General features: G+C 40.7%; 1 protein-coding gene across 1 annotated transcript; it reads right to left on the reverse strand.

Moving 5' to 3' along the window:
* Window positions 1-130: 130 nt before the first annotated feature.
* gsk3ba (glycogen synthase kinase 3 beta, genome duplicate a) lies at window positions 131-22,550 on the reverse strand. Its single transcript, XM_008328673.3, has 10 exons — window positions 21,419-22,550; window positions 13,551-13,744; window positions 8,162-8,245; window positions 3,218-3,328; window positions 2,586-2,716; window positions 2,152-2,258; window positions 1,941-2,038; window positions 1,744-1,839; window positions 341-527; window positions 131-234 (listed from the first exon to the last, which is right to left on the reverse strand). The coding sequence occupies exons 1-10, from the start codon at window positions 21,504-21,506 to the stop codon at window positions 131-133; spliced, it is 1,200 nt and encodes a 399-aa protein (XP_008326895.1). The 5' UTR covers window positions 21,507-22,550.
* Window positions 22,551-23,752: the final 1,202 nt, after the last annotated feature.

Raw genomic sequence — 23,752 nt, forward strand, 5'->3', positions numbered from 1 at the left:
TCAACTAAACAGGCCCAGGTTAAACACTGAGAAAGTACTCATTACGAATACTTTTTTCTAATTCTTTTGATTGCTGGTGCGCAGAATGATTTTTCTGATCTAAAATATGTGCAGTGGCTCAAACACTGCTCTAACCTGTGGTGGCAGAGGCGTTGGTTGGGGTTGAGGCGGCCGCCTGGCTGCGGGCATGAGCAGGGATCAGTATGGAGGCCAAAGACGGATTACTGGATAATTCTAAAGGAAAAAAAAAAACAGATATGGTTTTTGTTCTAAACAACAGTACACTTAGCAATTGAGCCAAACAAAATGGCCTTTCAACCCCACCCCTCTCATTGCCAACCTTGGGTGGTGAAGTTGAAGAGCGAAGGTTTCTCTCTCCCATTGGGCAGTTTGACATTGGGTTCACGCAGCTCGTCAAAGAAAGAGTGCGCACAGGCCTCCAGGGGTGTGAGTCGGGCCGTGGGCGTGTACTCCAGCAGGCGAGAGCACAAGGCGATGGCCTCGGGAGGTGTACGCGGCCGGAACACCTGAGCAATAGTTAGACAAACAGTAATCTGTCAACATATAATGACATGAGTAAAACTGACATGTCTCTTTAAGTAGAGTTAGCACTGAAAGACCTGGTGAGTAGCTTTTAGGAAGACTGACCTGCTAGAGAAGACGGACTCTTTATACAAAGAAATATGAATAAAATCAGAGACTGTATTTTTAAGGAACCAGGACAATTTTGGCACTAGTGGTCATTTTCAAAATTTAGGAAACTTGGTTAACTACGTCTCAACAACAAGGTAGACGTGCCTCTTGTATTCACTATTCCATTAATCTAAGGAGAGACGTAAGCATATTCAGCCCTACTCTGGTATTGATACTGGTATTATCAATGGATCCCAATTGAAAATCAAAACATACCAGTCCTCCATGTCTCATATGAGACATGAAGCATAAGGCAGAAGTGGACATTTGCTCAAGGAGGGACGTTTTCCTGAAGACTTTATGTCCTAAAAACTATTTCCAGGTCTTTCTTAGTGGAATTACATATCAATCTGTCAAGTATCACCCACAGCAGATGGGAAGTGGACCATGTGATATGATGGAAGGTGACTGAATGGCCCTGGGTGAGAGCACAGCTGGACCACTTGATGAGTGCAGATACAATCAGTGAATATATGGTTTACAAACGCTTCTGGTGACTAATTAATTTTGGCATCTTTTCACCAGAAATGTATTTTATGACTAAAAGTTAGTCCAGCAGGATAACTCTTCTTTCTTCTTCTAAAAGGAAACCATCAAGACAGACTGCTGCAACCCTAATAACAGGGTGATCCTGTTGTCTTTTAGCACAGCAGTTTACTGCATCATGCATTAAATTGCAAAGAGTACCGAAGTCTTGATGATGATGATGATGATGATGATGATGATGATGATGCTAAGAGGGTGAGGTGGAGGATGTGGGAATGTGTTACTTCATATGGATAAATCTGGAGTTACAAACTTAGAGAGGACAGACTCAACAGGGCGGATCTTATTCCTGGTTACTTTTCCCCTGACATTTTCCCAATATAAACCTCCAACCACCAAAGTAAACACTGTTGGAATATCTGTCTGTAAGGAAGTCAGACATGTCTAAATGCTGGATGTGATGGGGGTGGACGGGTGGGTGGTCTTTACAAACATGGTTTCACAACATGGCAAGACACTGAATTTTAAAAAAAGAAAAAAGCGCTCCTGTACCTGTTGACTCACCTTAGTCCAAGGGTGTGCTTTGATCTGGGGGAACTTGAACTCGGTGTAGTTGGGATTCATCTCGCGAATCTGCTCTCTGGTGGGGGTGCCGAGAACCTGGACAGAACGAGAAGGACAAGAAGGAAAGGACCAGGAGGGAATAAACACTTTGTCTTCAACAGAAAATATAAAACACTGTGAGCAGAATTGGTTTTTACCTTGATGATTTCCACCAACTGATCCACCCCACTGTCTCCAGGAAAGATGGGCTGACCTAACAACAGCTCAGCCAGCACACAGCCGGCTGACCAAACATCTGTAACGCAGAGCACAGCAGATCATCAGCAAATAGAGGAGAAGGCGAGAAGAGGTCACGTGCTTTAAAACATCTACATCTACAACACATCTTCAGTATAAAATGAATCTGACCTATGCTGGAAGTGTAGTCAGTGGCTCCAAAGATGAGCTCGGGAGCTCGGTAGTAGCGAGAGCAGATGTAGGACACGTTTGGTTCTCCACGGACCAGCTGCTTAGCACTGTGCACAAAAACCAGAGCACATGATCGTAAACATCAACATGACTGGACTGTTGGATTACAGTATAAACACAGAGTGGAGGACTGCACTTCTGTGCTGCTTTAACTGGTTACTTTTTTATATTTACAGAAAGTAATTTGTAAAAAATTCAGTTTTTCAAAGCGATGAAGATTAGCTGAGTAATCACTTAGAGACAGACAAAGCTGATCTGATTTTTTTTTTTTTTTTTTTTTGCCAAAATGTCACACTGTTCCTTTTTTCCCTGGAGTAAACACAGGTCACAGACAACTTAGTCTGACAAAGTGCAAACACCACAGTGTTCCTCACCTGCCAAAGTCACAGAGCTTGAGCACAGCGGTCTCTGGATCCAGCAGCAGGTTCTGGGGTTTGATGTCCCGATGACAAATCCCAAATGAATGGATGTAAGCCAGGCTTCTGAACAGCTGGTACATGTACAACTACACAAAAAAACAAAAACAAAAAAAAACAAATGATATGTCTATCTGTCTGTCTATCTATCTATTTCTAGTCAGAGTTCCACCTGACTGTACCTTTACTTTCCATCTTCAATTTGAAAATAAATAATATATATATATATATATATTTATTTTAAACCAACATCCATAAAGAAAAAAGATGGAACTATGATGGTTATCAAGCTGATCAAGATCAAGATCTTCAAGAAGTAATTGTCCCCAGCAGCTTTTTATTTTATTTTAATAGCAACATCCCCACCAGCAGATGGCGTCAGACTATGTGGGCTAGGCCAAATAAATGTCTGTAATTTATTCATTCAAAAAGCACTGAATATAGAAAGACACTTATCAACAATTTATGTCACCTGAACTGCCTCATATTTTCTTCTTTTATTATTTTACGATTTATATTTATTATTTAATAATATAACCCTAACCTTTTTGTAACTGAAAAGACATTTTTAAAACTATTAGATGGCTTACCTTGACAAACACCATAGGCACAGTCTGTTTGGCTCGGCTGTAGTGTCTTGCCACTCTGTAGACAGTCTCGGGGACGTAGTCTAGGACCAGGTTCAGATACACTTCATCTTTCTGTGGGAGAAATGCAAACAAACATTTTAACCCACACACCAAGGCTAAGACCAGTAAATGTTCGACAACAACAAAAAAAGCCTAAAAATACACAGTTGACCCCAAAATAATACAAGCTGAAGGAATTTTGTTAAAGTCTTTTGACTGCTGAAAAATGTTTTTTTTCTGATAGAAAGTTTGCTTTGACACCATTATTTTTCGGTGTGTCCCTACAGGACCCGCCCAGCTGCGTGTTCTGTCCAACATGTAACTGGGATTCATTGTGAATGTCTTTCCCAGAGGCAGGACACAAAGAAATGTCTCATGAAAGGCCTTAAATCCAACAGTGGCTTCAGACGATGACATCATTTCCTGCCTGGACAGGGCCAGAGTCGGAAGGAGGCGAGAGTCTGTGCTCAAACTTGAGAGCACGCTGACCCCAAGTGGACTAAGACTTCCTTTTCCTTTGATTTCCACATGACCTATTTCTGAGTCACCGGCCGTTCCTCTTGGAACTGGACTTTTGGGTCAGAACTTGGAACATATATCCTGCAGTAAGATGAAAGAGTATGGAAACATTTTTTAAATACAATGGAGCTCTGTGTTTGACAAAGGACATTAGTCACTGTTGACATACACTATCAGTGAACTCAGTGTGTATAAGAAGACTTTGTTCAAAATCAACCTTGCTTTTGAAAATATATATATATATATATAAACTGTTAATTTAGGCATCTACAGCACACAATAACAAAAAAGGCGCACAGTCCAGATCGACAGGCCAGTGATTGGTCAGTTTTCAGCACGACAGGCCAGTCAGCAATAAAAGCAGAAAACGAATCAACACCATGGATATTTGTCTGTTATTTATTAATAAAACAAAAAATCAACACAGTCCTGTAGAATGTCGATATAATATTGTGAAACAAAATATTGTGTTATTTTAATGTATTGATATTTTCTTACGTCCCTAATGTCCATGATCAGGAGTGAAAGCTGTTGTTAGCATGTTGTTAGCTTAGAAGTGCTATACAATGAAATCTCCATCTCACTGTTAGTAATACATTCAACACTGAGGTTAACCACTCGGGAGCAACGTCATTCAGAATGACAAAACCTAAACCAACACTGAAAACCCCACTGTGTAGTGTTAGCAGTGCAGGTTGAAGTCGTGTTTTTTGGCTGGAAGGACATGGTACAGATGACAACAGTAACGGTCCGTCAGGTGATGAATCAGAACAACAGGGCCGACCTCCTGCACAAGATTTTTTATTTACTTTGTGCAGTATGTCTGCAGAGAAAAACCTCACACACAAACGTTCAGGCCCTGTCATCCTACTACAGGAAATCAATTTGTCCAAGGCAAGAACATTAAACTACGGTTGTTGCTGTGAAGCACCGGTGCCGGAAACTATTGTTTCCTGGAGGAATTATTATTTGTTCGTACTGTACTGCATCACAGCAACGTAATTATCTTACAAGAAAAACATCTGCAACGTGACGCATTTAATGGACTTGAGATCTTTAAAATATCACCAGGGCAATGGACTGCACTGTGTAACAGAGGGAGCAGCAGAAGTGACGTGATTGGACATTAACGTGACCTTTAGATGTCTTGACGTGGAATCATGAATCCAAGCGTTTACATTTAAAGTTCATCTAAGCACTCTGTGCAATCAGAGTTTCTGCTTCACCACCCGCCCACTGTCAGCGGTGTTATATGTCCGTCCACTGTGAAGCCTGGGCTGTGAACAGAGCTGACTCCCTGCTGGACTGCAAAGTTGATGACTGAGCAGGGCCTGGAGAAGAGCTTCCCACAGAGCCGGTGAAACTTCTGTTAGCTCAGTGTGTGTGTGTGTGTGTGTGTGTAGATCACACATATCAAATGCAAAATCCAAACTGCATGCAAATGATGGGCGAGGGTTAGAAAATGAAATGACATATATTCAGATAACAAGGAATTCAAGCAGCGTTTGTCACAGCTCACACACACTCTCAGGTCACTGGCATCACTCCAATACTCTCTCTGCTCGTCTCTTTCCTCCCACCACGTGTGTGTGTGTGTGTGTGTGTGTGCATGCACATTCCTGCCTCACCAGTGTAACTTCCATTGATAACACTCGTAGCGACTTCACAGCCGCGCTCCACCTCCTGCCAGCGCCACCAAAGCTATATTTAGCCTAGCAACAGCAGTGACTCACTTCCTGCCTCCCTACAAAGCCACTTCCTTTGCTTGTTCCCAGATGGTTCGTCAGGAGGGGACGTGATTGGCTTCTTGCTCACTCACAGCTAAATAATTCAGCCTCTAATTTGCTGAGGAGATGGCTCGCACCTGAACAAGCGGCACAGATATTTAATCATCCGGTGAAGGACCGATGGTAGCTGGGCTGTGTTGATGTGCAGCACCAAGCGTGTTTCCACACATCCAGAGTGTGTGTGTGTGTGTGACTGTGGTCCATCATCGTGTGTCTCATGTTGAGGGGGACAATCATGCTCGTCACTGGCACCTGACATAATTAGCACTTGACTTAATGCATTCATAGATTCCTACGATCATTGAAATACACACAATGGCTGCTGCTAAAGCCAGCTCCAAACTCACTGTGATGACAGTGAATTTACATTTAAAAATGACTTCAAAGGTGTGTTCAGGGCCTCCAGCCAAGTAAAGCATATTTTTCTTAGTGGACAGCTTACTCATAGTAGCATTTTCTTTTAAATTCTGAATCGCTTTAATAACTCTGAAGTAAGTCACTTGAGAAGCTGAAGGAGAATCAAACTAAGTGTAACTAATCGTCTGGAAAAAAAGGGAAATTGAATCATGAGAAAAATGGAGTTATGTTGCAACGAAGGAACGAAACTCCGACATAAGTCAACTTTTAAATTTATTAGAAGACAATTCAAATTCTTTTTCCACTGAAGAAAGACGTACATTTGAATATTATTGCAGCACTCTGCTGAAACAGAGGAAAGTTTGTCTTAGGTGTGATCTCGTTGCAATATTAACTTAGAACTCGTCGACTTTCCTACCCTTTTGGATGATTGGTCAAAGGTTAAAAGTAAAAGCACTGGGTGCACACGGGCAGTTACGTAAGACTACCTGTGTGTGTGCTCACAGAGGACAGTCGAACCCTGTTGAACCCTGTTCAGTTTCAGTCAACCCTGAAATGAGGATACAAACGGCACCTAAACACAACTGACATAACTCCATGTTACTTCACTGTCAAATGGTCTGTACTTTTATTTACTTGTGGGCTAGTTTGTAACCACCCATTAAGCAGAAGACGCCGTACCTAAGTCTACAATCACAGGGTTGACAATTATTGAACAGGACACTTGATAACAGACGCAATAATTAGTCGAACAGTAAGGAGTGGAAATCAGGGGAAGCAAACATCTGGCCTGGGGACCACTTCTGTCCCACAAGACCACCCCTCAATTATTTTTTCCCTTGATGTAATTTTTTTACCCCCATTCATTAAAAGTGTTTTGTTGGTCATTTAAAAACGAGGGGGAAAAAACCCATTTGTACTTGTAGTAAGTACCAATTAACAAAATTAAGTTTCTAAACTTTTAAACTACTTTTTTTTTACTAATTATTCTTTCAACCAACACTGACGAGGCCCTCCACTTAAATGACAGTGGCAGCTGTGGCCCTCAGCACGTTTCAGTTTGAGAACCAGGAAGTACATACTGAAAAAAAATAAAAAAAGAAAGAGGGGATTCTGTGACTTAAAGTGTATTCAGATACAATTAAAAGCGTACGATGAACCTAAAAAAAACATGATTGCAAAACGTGGGTTTTAGAGAGGAGGTGGGGAGGTGTCACTGGTGTGCATGTCATCACTGCCACTGTGTCAGTGTACCAAGAACAAGCTGTGATTCCTGGAGGTGAGTGGGCTGGTATTATGTGAAGAGTAGGAATGAGGTGGAGCCTGAAGGGGGCGGGGCCTCTGTGAGTCTATAATTAACCTACACCCACTAGACTGGCTATTAAATGCCCCCGACCTAGCAGTCTGCCCACTCTCCTCAGACCCTTCCCTCATCATCACCTCGACCCCATAATCCCCCAGAGCTCTCTGAAGCCTCGGTAGCAACTTAGTAGCATTCCTCCATGCTGTGTCATGGGTACAGCACTGGCAGCGTATGTGCTGGGCTCATGGGAGTCTATATTTGAAGCATGGACCTTTGCCTGTTTGTCTGCATGCTGGGTGACAGTGCAGCCTTGTTGTCTCCAGAGGAGCGCCGACGGTTGACAGGAACAGCCTAGTCAATTCATGTACGAGGGTCAAGCCTCTCAGATGGTACAAAACCAACTACTACTATAACTACTATAACTAAATACTACTATACTATAACTACTACTATAACTACTACAATGGCCTTTTCTAGTCAATGGATTTGTTCATTTGCAGAATAAATTAGATTAGAACAAACAGAAAAAGAACAGAAAAAGAAAACTAGTAATAAAGACTTAACATCCTGTTTTCAGGTAAATAATTGAAAAATTAAGTGATATAATTAAGGACAGATTAAGAGACAATCTCTTTAAACTAGTTATTTAATTAGTTTTTACACAATTGCATTTAAAAAACAAAGCTGCAAGAACTACCAACTCCCTTGTTAAAAAAAACCGTTAAACCCCCGTTTTTAATTTCCTTCGGCTCAAGAAGAAGTGATGATTTCACAAAATTTAATAAAAGCACACAGTTTTAGTTTGTTTGTTTTGTTCCACTAAATAGATGCAGAATAGATGAGATTCAGGACGAATATGTTTTAACAGTCATAGTATAATGAATGGATGAATGAATAAATGAATGAATGAATGAATTTTAAGGCACAGCTGCTACTGACCTTATCACCACTGGAGTAGAAGAAGTAACGCAGGCGGACTATGTTGCAGTGATCCAGCTTCCTCATGATCTGCAGCTCACGGTTCTAGAATGGGGGTCAGAAAAAAAAAAAGAAAACACATTACAAATTTAGGACATAGACAACATTTATGATTAGAACTCAAATCAGCACAAAGGTTCACCACAAAACCTTATATACCTGGGTCATGTGGCACACAATGCAACACACACACACACACACACCATGCTACTCATAATGTCCTCAAACAGACAGTCATCTTGTTATCGACCTTGTCATCGTCACAAGCTCTGTGTCCTAATTTAACAGGAAATAGCATTTGGGGACGGGGGGTTAGCAGTCCAACAGTCCAACACCCACAAAACAGACAGAAAACTACATAGTGTGAATATTTTAACTATAAAATACAAAGTTAATATGAATTTTCACAATTATTTTTCATCCAACTAACAATTGAATTTTTTTAATGTACATGTATGTACATTATCAGTAAAAACTGTTGAAATGTCGGTTCCATAGTGGAGCAGTTAGCACGCCTGCCTCGGAAGCAGAGAGCTCTGGGTAAAAACCTCAACAGACGTGTATTTTTATTTTGTGCAATTTCTTTAAAACAGTGTCAGATACCTGGTTCTGTAGGACAGCGTTATATTATCACGCTAACAGGGGTTTAATGACCCATGAGCTCATTATATGAAGGGAAAATTCAGGTGTGACTCGCCCGCACACAGACTGGCTGGCTCTGTGGTTGACAGACTAAACACTGTCGAATTAACAAGCAGGAAGATAAGCTTTCAACTTGGACACTACATCCTGTACACGTGCACTTGAGACGTTACAAAGGCGACATCTCTTTAGCACCGGAGTGTTCAAGTCAACAACAACCGCACTGGACTGGACCTAAAATGTTAATGTCCTGTGCAGGAAGGAGAGGTGCAGTTTACATTCGACATCACCTGAGAGGTTCCTCTTCTTATTTGTTATCTTCTATCTATCTCAACAGTAGACGGGTGAAAGATGGACAAACAAATATTTGATCTTCTGGTCATTGTCATGTAATGATTATTGGAGCCAGAAGTTAGCACTAGCCAAATTTACATTTTGTTAGCATATTGTGGTCAGACTTTCAGTTGGCCGTGCAGGTCTGGAGCAGTGGACAAGATGGATGAAAATAAGGTGAGCTTCTGCAGGCAGCAGTGCTTTATAAATCCAGTTGGAGAGGATAAAATCAACAGAATATTAAGGTAATACTACAAATAAAAGACCCAGGCAGTTGGTCTAGTGGCAAAACAAAATCAAAGGTTGCATTTTTTTTTTCTTTTGAAAAAATACCGGTGAAACTAATTCTATTCCGTTTGTGTGGCTTCAGTTCTGTAACCTGAACACCACATCATTACACACATGTCCACGGCTGTTCAGAACTCAACTACTGCCACTCCAGTTTCCTATTTCTAAACAAAAAGACCAAGGTGACCAACAACAAACTTAAACATACATTACACAGGTTTTTTGTGTGCATTTTTGTTCATTTAAGAGGTTTTTAATGCTGCTCATTCCATTTTGTTTTTACCGGAGCAGAGACATCCAAATACCCACCAACCCCTGATCTTCATTCTCAGCACTGACAAGCGTAAACATGTGTGGTTCATTTCAACCCCAACCATATCCCACTATACAAACCCCACTCGTACACACTCACTCACATCATCATCAAGTGACATCATCGCCAGTGGGCCACAAACCACCCATTGAACCATCGACTGCTGCCAGCCATGCCCTCGCCTTCCTGTGGTGTCTTGGCGGGAGTGTTTGAGGTGATGTTTGGCTGAACAAGTGTGTGTGTGTGTGTGTGTGTGTGTGTGTGTGTGTGTGTGTGTGTGTGTGTGTGGGTGTGTGTGTGTGTGGTTTATAAAAAGAGGTTGTTCATAGCAGAGCACCAGACAGACAGCTTGACAATGCTGCAGTGGATCCTGCTGACCTGCTCATCTAGCAGTGTGTCAGCAGACCAGTCAGTGGTGACGGACGGACAGACAGACAGACGGACGGACGGACGGACAGACAGACAGACGGACGGACGGACAGACAGACGGACGGACGGACAGACAGACAGACAGGCGGACAGACAGACAGACAGACAGACGGACAGACAGACAGACAGACGGACAGACAGACAGGCAGACAGACAGACAGACAGACAGACAGTCAGACGGAGTTGGAGAAAGAGATAAGGCAAGTGGCTCGACAGGAACACAAACATGTTTAACTGCTCTATCCTGCTGCATCTTTTTTCCCAAGGGTCAATAAATCATTGAAAGGGTCAAAGTATTTTCAGTATGTGTACTACAGTGAGCAGTACAAATACTGCATGTGGACTGTTTTAACAACAAAAAAGAAGTACCTGTATTCATATGTAGATTCAGTACAATTAAGTTGCCCTCTAAATTACCTCTGCTCAGCAGTGAATGCCATTTAAAAAAGACTGCACTGACAACAGCCGTTAATGAGCCGTTAAAACGACTACAGCCAGATATTCTCCCACTCTGCTCCTGGGGTAAAATATAAGCATAGATTTTCCAGTTGGCTGATATGTGATCCCTTAGAAGGGAGAGTAGGACCCATCCCATAATGCACTAGTATCAGCCTGTTAGCCCACTGAGACTGTCTGACACATTCATTAACTACACATCAATACTATTAAGGATTAGGGGCCATTAATGGAAAGAAGAGCTAAACGAATATTAGAAAGGAAAAACATTTGAAAATATTTTCAGTACATTAGAGGTAGGTCACGTCACAGACAGTCGTCTAAGAGTGAAGGTGTTTTCTTTAATTTTTTTGTGGAAAATGTGTAATACCCAAACACACTAGACGGTGAGTGCTTTAAAGTCGTGTGCTGAGTCTTAGTGTTTTTGTTGTTCTGAGAAAGGACAAACAGCATGCCTGTACCGTAACAGGAGAGAAAAACGCAGAGAAAAACAAAACTCAAAAACAACCAGAGAACAGAAGCGTGTGTGATCAGCTGGCCACTGTTTGAGAATGCAGCCGGCTGGTGTCTCTCACTGAAGGCGAGCGAACAAACGGCTGACACCAAGAACGGGATGTGATTTCACTATGAGCAGCGCTCAGGAGAAGAGAGCACTGTGGGAGTGTGACACAGTGTGTGTGTATCCCTAACAAAGATTGCCCATTTGGTGACAGATGGCCGACCCCCAAACCAAAAGAGGGACGTCATTCATCTTGTCTGCTTTTGAGAAGTGAGGCACCAGCACCTGCTGCAAAGTGTGTCAAACCTTCACGAGGTTAAGCCCGGGGCAGAAAGCTGATGGAGCATTCAGCTGAACTGGTTGGCCCAGAGCCGGGGCTCCAGAATGGAAAAAGGAAGCAAACACATGTCCAAAATTCAGCTACTCTCAGTTTAATGCCTTCAGCTAATATAGGTAGTTTAAGCTGCTAAAACACCATTCAAATAGAAAAACATGTTAGCATGAGGCTACCAGTGTTGGTAGGCAGACAAGCAGGTACCAATTCAGTCACTAACTTTAAGGCAAGAGTTATCAGCTCTTTGTGGACGATTGGATTAATTCAAATTAATTTAAAAAAAAGTCTGAGGATACGACACGTTAACATCTAGTGACACTTCTGAGAAAAACGGACACTCAGTGTCAAAACATGTCAAGGTAAAAAAAAAACAGCTGACTATAAGACTGCATTAAGACAACAGATTCTAACCCAAGTCTGAATGCTGTTGCTGAGTCTGTCTGATCAGTCAAGAATGCTGTTAAAAGCTATGGGAGATTAACAATTGATTGTAGATCAGTGTTTCCCAAACTTTTTTTCTGGGGATCCATATTTTAAAAGTCACAAACCTTCGCGACCCAAGTCAATAGACATTATTCATAAACTAAAACCTGGGAACGATGTGAGACGACCCAAAGAAAATCTCTTGCAACCCACCTGAGGGTCGCCACCTAGTCTTTGGGAAACAATGTTGTAGACAACAGCTATAAATGCTGACTTTGTCACAGCTTGGGAGATTTTTTTTTTTCTTCCTTTATCAAACAGAGTACTTGTTGCACTGATCGAACAAGAGGAGCAACACTGGCAGCTGATTGGTTTAAGAACCTGTAGATTCTCTAGGATGTAATATTTGTAGTACTGGTTTAGACAAATTATTTCTTGGCATCGACACATTAATGTGAAGTATACATAAAAGGTTGGTATTTCATCCAATCAAAATTAATTGCATGGTGTGTGGCCAAATGTTTCTGCATGCAGAAGATTTTTTTCTGCTTTGTCCTTGGCAAAACTCCACATATCAGTAAGGGGAATCATTGAGCAAGCTGACCAACGACTTCATGGAATTGAACCGGTCACCTACAAAAACAATTCCCATCACTAAATATCTGTACTGTGCCAGACTAGAAAGACGTATCATGCCATCTGAACATTCCTTCAACCTGGTCACATCAAAACTATGGTACATGTTACGTCAGCTCTGGGTTTTATTTTTCACATTCTGTGTTGCAGAGACACTAATCATTTCCACTTGCATACAAAGAACATCATTGTTCTATTTATACTAAAGGGAGTCTACGTCACTACTATTATTTCATGCATGCACAAAGGATCAAGCATTTAATTCCTGAAAGAGTGATTTACGTAAGAATACACATAAATAGTAATAATATATTCTTTGTTGTTATCTTTCATTGAAAAGAGGCCCTTAGACTACATCCACCCTGGCCCCATCACTAACCCATATGGGTATAAAACTTAACAAGAAACCAAACAGCTGCCCTACAAACTTGGCAGCTTCAACTCTTTCATCTCCAAGCTGTGAAAAAGCAGCAGAGACCCTGAGGCCCCGACCAGGGGAGCAGAGACAATGTTGCTCCAACCAAGGAACAACAAGCCATCAGTCAAACGTGTTCACCACACAGGAGAGGGATTCCAGCAAAGCTTTGCTCAGAAGGAAATACGACTGTTCTTGACGGCAGTTGAAGCCAGTCTGACAGATGAGAGTTAATGGCTTCAGGTTTGTTTGTGGGAGATCAGGCACTACCACCAGTACTACACACAAACAACCTCTGTGGTGAAATACTGCTGAAGTATGTCGAAGAAAAACAATGTAAGAGTTGTTTTTCTTTAAACCTGCAGCTTCTGTGATCTCACTGTTCTTGTGAAAGAACATTCCTTTCATGCCTTTCTCAGTTACTCTCTCGCACTGATGCAACAAATTTCTAACAAAAACTAACAAGCACAGTGCTGTGTGTACCGTCTTTTTATTTTTCATACATTTTTTTTGACTGACAGAGAAAGAAGAAAGAAGAAAGAAAGTTCAGCAAACGTTTCAGACATTTAGTTCATGTTTTACCTTGAACCTCTTGTCTTGCAGGACCTTCTTAATGGCCACCAACTCTCCAGAGTCGCACAGTTTAGCCTGGTCCACGCCGCCGAAGGAGCCGTTGCCGATGACCTTTGTGTCCGTGTAGCTCACCTCCTGTGGCCGGTCAGGGCCTTGGCCTGGTGTGGCCACGACTGTTGTTACCTTGCTTCCATCCTTATCCCCTAAAAAACATATATATAGAGAGAGATATTAAAATTATGTAAAGGTAATACAAATATCAGCCAATCATTTTACTGATGAATAAAAAACAAAATGAAAATTGGGCAAAAATCAGGAAAGACTGCCAGAGCAATTTCTTGTCACTGATACTGATCAGGGCTGATACTTCATTCACTCAAATGTTACCCTCATGGGTAGTTAGCGCTGATTATGCTAATGCCTCTTGTCATTTATACCTGATGAAGTCACTTTTTTTATTGAGTGTTATTTAACTAACATGGTGCATGTAAGTATTTTTCATTTTAAATGTGTGCTGCACAGTTTAGAACACATTTATTGGAAAGGAGGAAATAGTTACACCAAGGTGTAAAAAGCTCTGCTCACTTTCTGATCCAATGGGGCGACACTGAAGCTTGAGGATGTTTTGTTTAATATAGATAAACCTTTCCTTTTGTACTAAAGTAAACTTCTGTTAATTGGGACAACCTTATGGTCCTATTATTCTTCTCTTGTCTGGTAACTTCTCAAATATATCCAAAAACTCACAGCACATTTTTAAACGTTTCAGTTCTCACTTCACTCTCAACATCTTCTCTTTGCAAATTTCAGCTCTTCTGCCAAGTAGCACTTTGTAGTGAGTGCCACTGTGTCTGCACTGTACATCACAGCCCGTTCTGTTTCTATCTTTTGATCCCTTTTATTTAACATATCACCATTGACACTCAACGCTAATTTCCTGTACAAAACTCAACGCAATTGTAATTATACTAGAATTGGCATATTTGTATTTCTACCAATCAATACAACAAAGGAAACCTCTCTGTCCTTCCAATGAGCTTTAAATAAACGATTTGCTGCTGCCTTTAGGTTTGAGGTTTACCTTACTTACAAAACAGCAAGGTAGAATGATGGCACAACATTGCCACCTCGTAGGGGCAAAAGTAATGATCTCAACAGGTGACTGAATATTTTCACACCAACAACATCCAGACAAGCCATACCAGTGTGCCTCCTAATGCCCCCTGGTTTTGGACACAACAGATCAACAGATATAAACGAAACCTTAACTGTTGAGGACACAAATTGTGCAATGTCCACTTAAGTGTCTAGAAAGAGACAGTGGAAAGAGTGGACGTTTGTTATGACTGAAATAGAATTGGATGACGTGAAGAGAGTAATCTGACTCTCCTTACATATTCTAAAATGGCCTGTTCTCTTATGCCTCTGCACTTCCTCTGACCGTGAGAAAAGTGCACATGTACACACACACATGCAGACAACAGACAAATCTTGCGCACAAAACACATGACCTTTTTCCAGACATCACTGTTACACTGCTACAGATTAGCCTATACAGGCTTTACTCTCACAAAATAAACGATCAAATCTGAACTTTTCTTATCCATCAATCTTCTTACATACAACTATAAATGATTTATAATCACAACCAGTTCAGATCTACCTCCACTTCCTGTGTGACAGTCACACTCTATACTACATTATACTCAAGATGAAGAACTCAGCTATAGTAGTGTGACATGTACACTGTGGCAGACAGTTATCAACATTTTTCTATGCTAACCACCAAGACATGATGGGAAAAAAAGCATGTGCTATTACTCAATTACACATGGGGCAGTAGATACACAGCTGTTAGGAACTTTAGTTAAAGACATCAATAGTTAATTTAGGTCACCAGGCTTGTGCAGTCCACTAGTGACCACTAAACAAAGCTAACGTGCTAACAACATGAAGACTGAGCAGTTTGAAAACACCCAGTGTTACATTACTTCTCCTACACCAAACTTTAAAACCTGCAACAAGGCACCAACTCCACAGTTACAGTACTGTTGGTTTAACAAACAGAGATACTTCTGTTTGTGATGCATAAATGTGGATAAAGGCTGTAATGTGAAGCATTAGCATTAGTTGACTTTTACTCTGCCTCCCAAAAGTTCCGATGTAAACACAGTTCCAGACAGTTGTCCACAGATGACGATGCAAAATGATGCATAGAACAATTTCTAAAAGCTTTAACATTACAGTGGTAGATGTAGTATTTTGGATATAAACAAACTGCACATATACAAGTATTGACATTTATTGCAATAACATTAATAATAACAGATGATAGCCTAGCATACATGCAGTGTTTTTAAGAACAATAGCATCTGTCCAATGAGAGGTCTTTTTTAGTCTCTCAGTACTTGGAATCAAGTACAAAGAGTTACGACCTGACTTGGGGGAAAAAAAGACTTCTCTGGACATCTCTGGTGTTACATAATAGTAATCTGGATATTGAACACAAGGATTAATGCCATTATAGTGTGCAGTGAACTAGTAATACTGGCAACAGAAATGTATTATATGAATATATACAAAAAACCACACCACAAATCTAAAACTAAATTTGAGTCATCTTAATTTAATAATGGCTCCTAAACTGGTAACAATGCTGTAGTTCTCAAAATATCCCAGATGCAAAACATCTTGGAGGACTGGTGTGTAGCAGCTGTGAGCTCCAGATCAAAGTGACATTTCTGAGGAACGTACAACAGCCTAAACTCCTCAAAACTACAGAGCGTAACAAAGGCATGTTTGATGCGACGGGGTGCATGTAACAGAGTACACATTTATGCAAAGTATCTCAGTGGCAGATGAGATCCTTTACTGCATTGTGGAAACGTCTCGTGTCATGTCATGAGCGTCACTGCTGACATATACAAATCTGGGCCAAGCCCTGCTTACACTGAGGCATCAGGGAACGGCAGTGTGGCTTTTAACAAAATAGGTTTGTAAATATTAGACTTGTGTGCCGCCTGCAAAGCTGTAGTCACCCGGTCGTGCCAACAAGCCAACTACACAGAAGCAGACTGGGCAGAGATTTCCACCTCTGATCCTGCTTCCTTTTCAGCTTCTTCTTTCCTGGATTTAATTTAAAAATCAAAAGAAAGTATTAGCTATTTCTGTTCATTCATCATTTGCTAATTACAAGACAAAAGGTAATGAGACAGGAAAATAAAGGAAGGAAAGCTGCTGCTTTGAAATGCTAAACAAGCTGCTCTGGCCAGCTGCCTCGCAGAAAAACATCTAAGAGTGCTTATGTGAGTGTGTGTGCAAACGTATACATGTATATGTGTGTACGTTTTTGTGTGCCTGTGTGGGATGGTAGGCGTGTTCGCTCTAGATCTGACTGGCTCCAGCTGCATGAGATCACCAGCCAAGATACTCAAGCAGATGTCTGCATGAAACACTGCATGTGTAGATATAAAAAATGGAGCTAAGGTATAAACATTCCTTTGGTACCTTTTTTAGGGACTCAGCTTAAACAAAGGTTTGCTGTTATTTTTTAAAAATGAATATTTAAAGACATACAAAATGGCAATTAGTTATCATTCTGCCATCTGTTGAGAAAGATATTTGTGCATAGATTATTCCAAAAGTACAAAAATAAACAATATTGACAGTCAGTTGTTTATATGTTTTTGTATCTTGCTAAATCTAAACAGTGATCTGTATCCACTAAAAATATGCTGTTGTAAGAACCCACATCTAACCTTTTGCAGGATTGTATTTGCCATGTGTAGCTAATGACACGTTGTTGGCTTTAATTGGTAGTTGTTGTTCATGTGTGTGATCTCATTTCAAACTGGACAAAATAATTGTTGTCTTTGGACAGCGGCAGAGATTTGGGGATTTTGATAAGAATTTGACATTGTTTTTCACTTTAGACTAAAATAATCAGGTTGGCGTCCTTTTATTAAATTTAATATAATATATTAATATATATTAAACTTAAAATTAAAACCTTATTGAGTTCTTAACACTCAGTGAAATAATGCAACTCTCTTAACATTGGATAACACTAGTTATTTTAAAAAAATGCTGCATCAGTGTCTAGTATTTATTACATTTCAAATATATTTGAAAACTAGCAAACTAGTTCATCGATTCTGTATGGACTATGATTTTTTTTAGATCTTGAATTAGCAATATACTGTACATTTGGTTGATCAAAAAAGACAAAACATAAGGCTTTTGATTTTTAGCATTTACTAAGCTTTGATAAGAGTGAACAGATCCTAAACCATTTGCTGTTTTATTGTCCAGAGTTTTTTTTTATTTTGTTAAAAAAAAAGATGAGGTCAAACTAGCAGTAAAGAAAAGGTGTCATAGCAAGAGGGGCCTTCAGTGCATGTGACCCTGTGTTAAAAATGCAAAAATCAATCTCCATTTCTCTTTCTTCACCATATACATATAATTCACAATAACTTCCTGCTTCTAATGGTTGATACCGATAGATATGACATACCTGGAGATATGAAAGACTATGTAATGCATCACGTGCATTGAAGATATATCATGACATCAATACCATAGACAAGGTATTCAAAAGAAACCTTTCCCCATGGGATCTAACCTATTACTAACTATTTACTTTTTCTCATTGTTTTTTTATTATGAAGTTTCAAACCTAAAACGTTTTGACCTTTCATCGTCTGATGGTGTTTGGGGGCAGAGGCCAATTAGAATTTTGTTATAATTCCATTACAATATTTTCTTAAAAGAGAACAACAACAGTTTTCAAAACTTTATAGCCATACATTTTTATGTTTAAAGATTTAAAGAAGATATTTATCAAGCAGAGACCACACATTACTGCATAATAAGATACTACAAATGACTGCAGGAGCATTACTTCATCATGACCGCCCTAATGTCACAGCCATTATTTACAGCTTTCATGCGTCTCCTTCAGCTCCTATCCTGTGCTGACTGTAGTCAGGGCATTAGGTCATGATTAAACTGTGCTTTCACAGCAATTTAAGTCAGGCACCAAAAATGATTAACAGCAGTAGAGCTAACAAAGGCTTTGTGTGGTGTTTTACTATCAAACATTAAGTCTTTTTAGCGTGTCTCTTTTCTGTGTTTGGTTGGGATGAACCACTGAAAGGAATGCAAAACATAATAACCCTGTTAAATATTGTTTTGGGCATATCTCATTTAACAATTTCTTTATGAACATTCAGAATGCTAAGAATGTATTTCAAAGGAAGACAGGAAGATCAAAGCTGGAGGTTGGAGCTGAATAAGGAACACAACATCAAGTCCTGATCAACATTATCATCCAAACACCTCAGGAGTGAGTCTTTTCTGCTGTTCTCTTGTTAATCCCATTATCTGCCACTCACATTTCCCTCTGGGACTGATCATCACCTGCTTGTACGACACTGATTATTAAACATCCATTTAATCTGACAACTCAGTTAACAGCAAATAATGAGATATTGGCTAACCAGATGAGTCTTAGGAATAATTATTACCCTCTGATTAACAAGACAAAGAGAAACTGGTCTGAGGAGAACAATGTCATTGCATGTGCATTTCTTGTTTATTTGGCAACTTATTTTTCAATTGAAATTCTACTAATGACAATCACATTTAACAGCTGAATGACTAGTACAACATTTCATGACGTTGCGATTCATTATCCAATATAAAGACTGAACATCCAAGGCAGGACAATTCCAGTTCCACGTCCACTAAGAGGTTTTCAGAGCCAGGGCCTGAAACAGAGGCTCAGCCTTGGGTCCACCTCCACTCCACACATAATGACCACATCACAGCATTGAAACATCACCAAGATTCAACAACAGCCTCAATTTTTTTTCCCCTTCACACACACCCAAATGTGTCTGCATGCAAGATAAGAGAATGGTGTAGCCGGGAGCAGATATTTCTAATCATACCTGTCATTAGTCAGGGTGTTGTGGTTAAATATTAATTCCACGGTTATGTCACAACTTTTATATTGTGCCCGACCATTTTAGTTCACTTCACACCTATCTACTAAATAGTGTTCAAGTAAAGGTCAATGAATGGGGTCAGTCCTAGGTGACGTTTGACAAAATAGTAAAGTATTTTGTCAGATGCCAAGGATAAGTTTATTCTTTTTTCACATTAAATTGATTGGTTTATATGAACCTCATTTTTAATATATTGCATTACACATAGGTCTATGTTTAAGAAAAACAAACACTTATTTCAATTAACCATCCCATACTTAATCACACTTAGCCCTACTCAATACATTTTCTTTATGAACTCTACTGAGTTTATCAAGCACAGTCTTGATATGATAATTCCATACACACCATTATCTTCTGAAGGCCTGATCTGAGCCTGATCAAAAAATCAAACAATATAAGGAGGTGTACATATTGGATAAAGTACCATTTGTTAAGTACCAACATGCACAAATATACTATATTGACCTTTTATTTCAAACATCCTGTTACACAAACTGTTGCACATAAAACCATATTATGATTTTTTATTACCTAATCAAACAAAATTGAGTTTTGTGTCTCTCTTACAGAGAAACCAATATGAAAATAAATTTTGATTTACATGCACCACTGGTGTTGGGTTGAGTTCCTTTTAGTAGTGATGTTATTGGATCTGGCGGAATCTCGCAACTTACCATGTCAAGAAGCATGTGCTGTAGGTAGACAGTAGACTTTAGTTGACATTTACATAAAAGCATTAGGGTTGATGACTGCTGGCCTTTGTAAAAATGTTTGTGATCCAACACAGTGGCCACTGACGTGAAGACTACTTATGACAATATAAGTGACAGAAACTATTTCTGCTTAGGGTCAGTGTTATACAATAAATGCATCTAAAAGCATAAGTTAGCACCATATTTGCTAGGACTAATACCAATAATGGTGAAGGGAGGGCCAATCCAAGCTAAACAGGACAGAAGTTGGGGTAACTGTAGGATGTATCAATGCCTCTTTAAATGAGAATATCTAATTTTACACTCACACAATTATAATTAGGCTATTATCAATTTTGCAAACACACCCTCCTAACCCTTAGACATCAGACCTTTAACTGTAGACACGTGTACAAGCATTCTCTTTTCAAATGAATTCGATATTATGAAGCAGGTTTGTGACAAAGATGAGATACAGGTGAATATATATAATAGTTCCTGCATAAATTATCACAAGTCTGTGAACCGACAGTGGCAGCCTGCTTCTTCAGTAGGTAGGCCTCAGCAGTCGCATGGCTTCTTCATCACTGCAGACTGTCTAAAAGCAGCCTGTGCCACGGTGCCACTACAGGAACAGGAGATAATGTGTCACACTCCTTCAGGTCGTCTCGTCGTCTGACTTGGACAAAGCCCAGAAAATATAGAATCCGTAAACCAGCCCCTTTTCCACGATCACGTCAGTTTCAGCCGAGTCAACTATGGGCGCACCTTCCGCTTTGACAGTTGCGTAACACACCGGCCCTACCGCTATAACCTCCGAACGCACACGGTTTGGCAGCGTGTAGTGGGATCTGTTCGACGTTCAAATGCACCACAACCACGTTGGATCTGCGGCGGTTGGGGTTTATGAGCTGGGTCGGTGCCAGTGCTAACCCGTGTGCGGGGCCTGACGGCACTGCCGGGCCGGTGCGGCCTGCTCACCCTGACCAGACTGACTAGCCCTGGGGCGGTGCACCAAAGCTCTTCGGTCAGCCAATCTCAGCCATTCAAACAGCTAACAAAATAGCTAAGCTATCGTTGCCACACGTTTAAAGCAGTAAAATAACGCACCACATTTGAGCCTTGAGCATGCAGAAGACACGGGCTACTGCTGAAATTCAGTGTTTGTACTTACTGCTGACTTTCACGCTGCCAAAAGCTGAAGGCTGCGGCACTGGTTTGCAGCTCTCTGCGAAGGATGTGGTTCTGGGCCGACCCGACATGATCCGATCCCTTTGATTCTCGTTCTGAGACTGTGACTTGCTAAAAGGCAGCTCTGATTGATTTGCCGACCCTTCTCATCCAAAGATGATGCCAGTAAAATAGATATCTGTGTAGATCACAGGGGGGGAAGGCAGTAAAGAGAAGCCCTTGCTTTTTGATTCCCCTCGTTCCTTCACGCCAGTTCGTCGTCGCCTGTTAAACTACCCCGTTCTGTCCCCGCAGCGGTCAATCAGAGCATCATTTCTTCGTTATAGTCCAGGTTTTCTCTTGAGTGGGCCTCTGAAGACACGTCTCCGACTAAAATAGTCATGAATCTGGCCTCTCCCTCTGGCTCCCCTCGACTTAAACCAATTGCGATTTTCCAACAGGAGGCACAAACGATGTCAAAAAACACGAGGAGGCTACGATCAGATGTTCTGAATAACGATCCGTAGCGGATCAGAGGCAAATGTGGCGTTTTTTTCTTGACAATTCGGGACACATGCAGCTCCTCTTCATATCCCGATGTGGAGGCTCAATGATCCGACTGCCATGGCGGCTCCCTCGCTATACCCTAGCCTACAGACTGTTCAACGGGAGGGAAAAATCTTCCAGTTGACACGGTCTTTTACGGCGAATTCAGAATTGTAGTGTTAACTTTAAAATCGCCGTCAAATTTCCGTCTCCGTACCGTTGCCCCTGGGTGGCAGGTTCTTCCGAATACGAAGGACTACGAGTACAGAGTGCGACGAAACCAAATTTCTTTTTTTATTCCTTCCCCATAGGTTTCGGGCTCGCTGTCTTTGTCGCTACGCAGAAAACACACGTAATTGGCGTTCTGGCTGAAACTGACTAAGGAGGGCGTTCACGTTTTAGACGCAGGGCACAAAAGAGAATTGCAAAACTGTGGACGCGCACATGGCGAATCTGGAGTTTCCATTTCAGCCAATCATAGGGGGTATCTTTCAAAAATAGGCGTTTACACTGCTCCCCCTAGTCCAATCAGACGTCCACTCTTGAACACCACATGGCATAATTTCCCAGGCACCTCCCTTCTCACTTCAAAGGTTCTCTCCCAGTGCCGCGACAGGGATAAGGGGTGGGTCCCCGCCCAGGATTGATGACTGTGTGGACCAGTGGGAACCCGGAACACAGGCTGTCAGTTCAAATGGAGCCAGCTGTCACCGTGTACCGGCGGTCATGCAGCACTGTTGCTATGTCGATTAAAAGCGTCCACTCCTAACCTACCTCTGTACTGCACTCGTTACTAAAACACTAGCCTGGAATGTCAATAAAAACTTTAACAAAAATATTAAGCACTCAATCTAACTTGTAGATCTGATATGAATACTTGTTGTCTCCACATCTGGCTTTACAAGGGTCACTTCTGCAATGTCAGTTCATATTTTGTACTTATGTCAATTTGTGATTTTTATTACAAGGATCTTGTTGTTGGTTCTTTTCAACTGATTTAAATTATTGCAAACACAGACAACACAGTATATTTACAGTCCTGTTGCGGTCAGAAATTAAAACAGAAATTTGGTGTACGTACATTTCAGATAAAGTGTGTAAGGCAGTAGTAAGATCTTTAATGATGTATGTTTTCAAAGACAGTGGTTTTGTCCAAATGACAGAAGGATACAATAAAAATGCTAAGATGTACTGTATACTGTAAACCACTGAGATGAACAGGAATCAGCATATCAGAGTGAGAAATAAGGCTGAAATTGCTGAGAGACATTTGCTCTGAAGACATTTTTCATGGAAGATTCCAAAAGATGAATCATTGACGGAGCTGACAGAGACAGTCGTGGAAACATGAAGGGACACAAGAATCAGAGCAGCCGAATCGTTTTCCACTGAGTTTGAACATTGCTGATTAAGCCTATCAGCTCTGAGGCACTATCTGATTTTTTTTTTTTTTTGTAGAACATTTATATGCTGCCACATACTTTTTGTGTATGAAAAGCAAACAGAAGGCAAGTACCGTAATTAAATACTAATCCAAAGCTGTGTTGCCATCTTGTAAGTACAAGGGTGTAAACAAAATCAATCAAATCCCAAGTAAGTGACATAAATCCAAAACTAAAATCAACAGATGGGCCCTGAACACATCCATTCAGACATCCATCCATCCTCTGCCGCTTCATTTTCATCAGGTTTGTATGGGAGCTGCAGCCAATCCCAGTAGGAGACAGCCTGGACACTTCACTAACCACTGGTCAAATTTGTGTCCAATTAAATTGATGCATGTTTGTTAAAT

The sequence above is a fragment of the Cynoglossus semilaevis genome, chromosome 16 (genome assembly GCF_000523025.1).
Source record: "Cynoglossus semilaevis isolate Cse_v1.0 chromosome 16, Cse_v1.0, whole genome shotgun sequence".
NCBI lineage: Eukaryota > Metazoa > Chordata > Actinopteri > Pleuronectiformes > Cynoglossidae > Cynoglossus > Cynoglossus semilaevis.

Excerpts from the sequence above, each read along its gene's own strand:
- gsk3ba (XM_008328673.3), bottom strand. The coding sequence starts at position 21,506 with ATGTCGGGTCGGCCCAGAACCACATCCTTCGCAGAGAGCTGCAAACCA. Across the intron at positions 3,329-8,161 it reads TCTACTCCAGTGGTGATAAG|AAAGATGAAGTGTATCTGAA; the intron begins GTCAGTAGCAGC and ends TTTCTCCCACAG. Across the intron at positions 2,039-2,151 it reads TGACTACACTTCCAGCATAG|ATGTTTGGTCAGCCGGCTGT; the intron begins GTCAGATTCATT and ends TCTGCGTTACAG.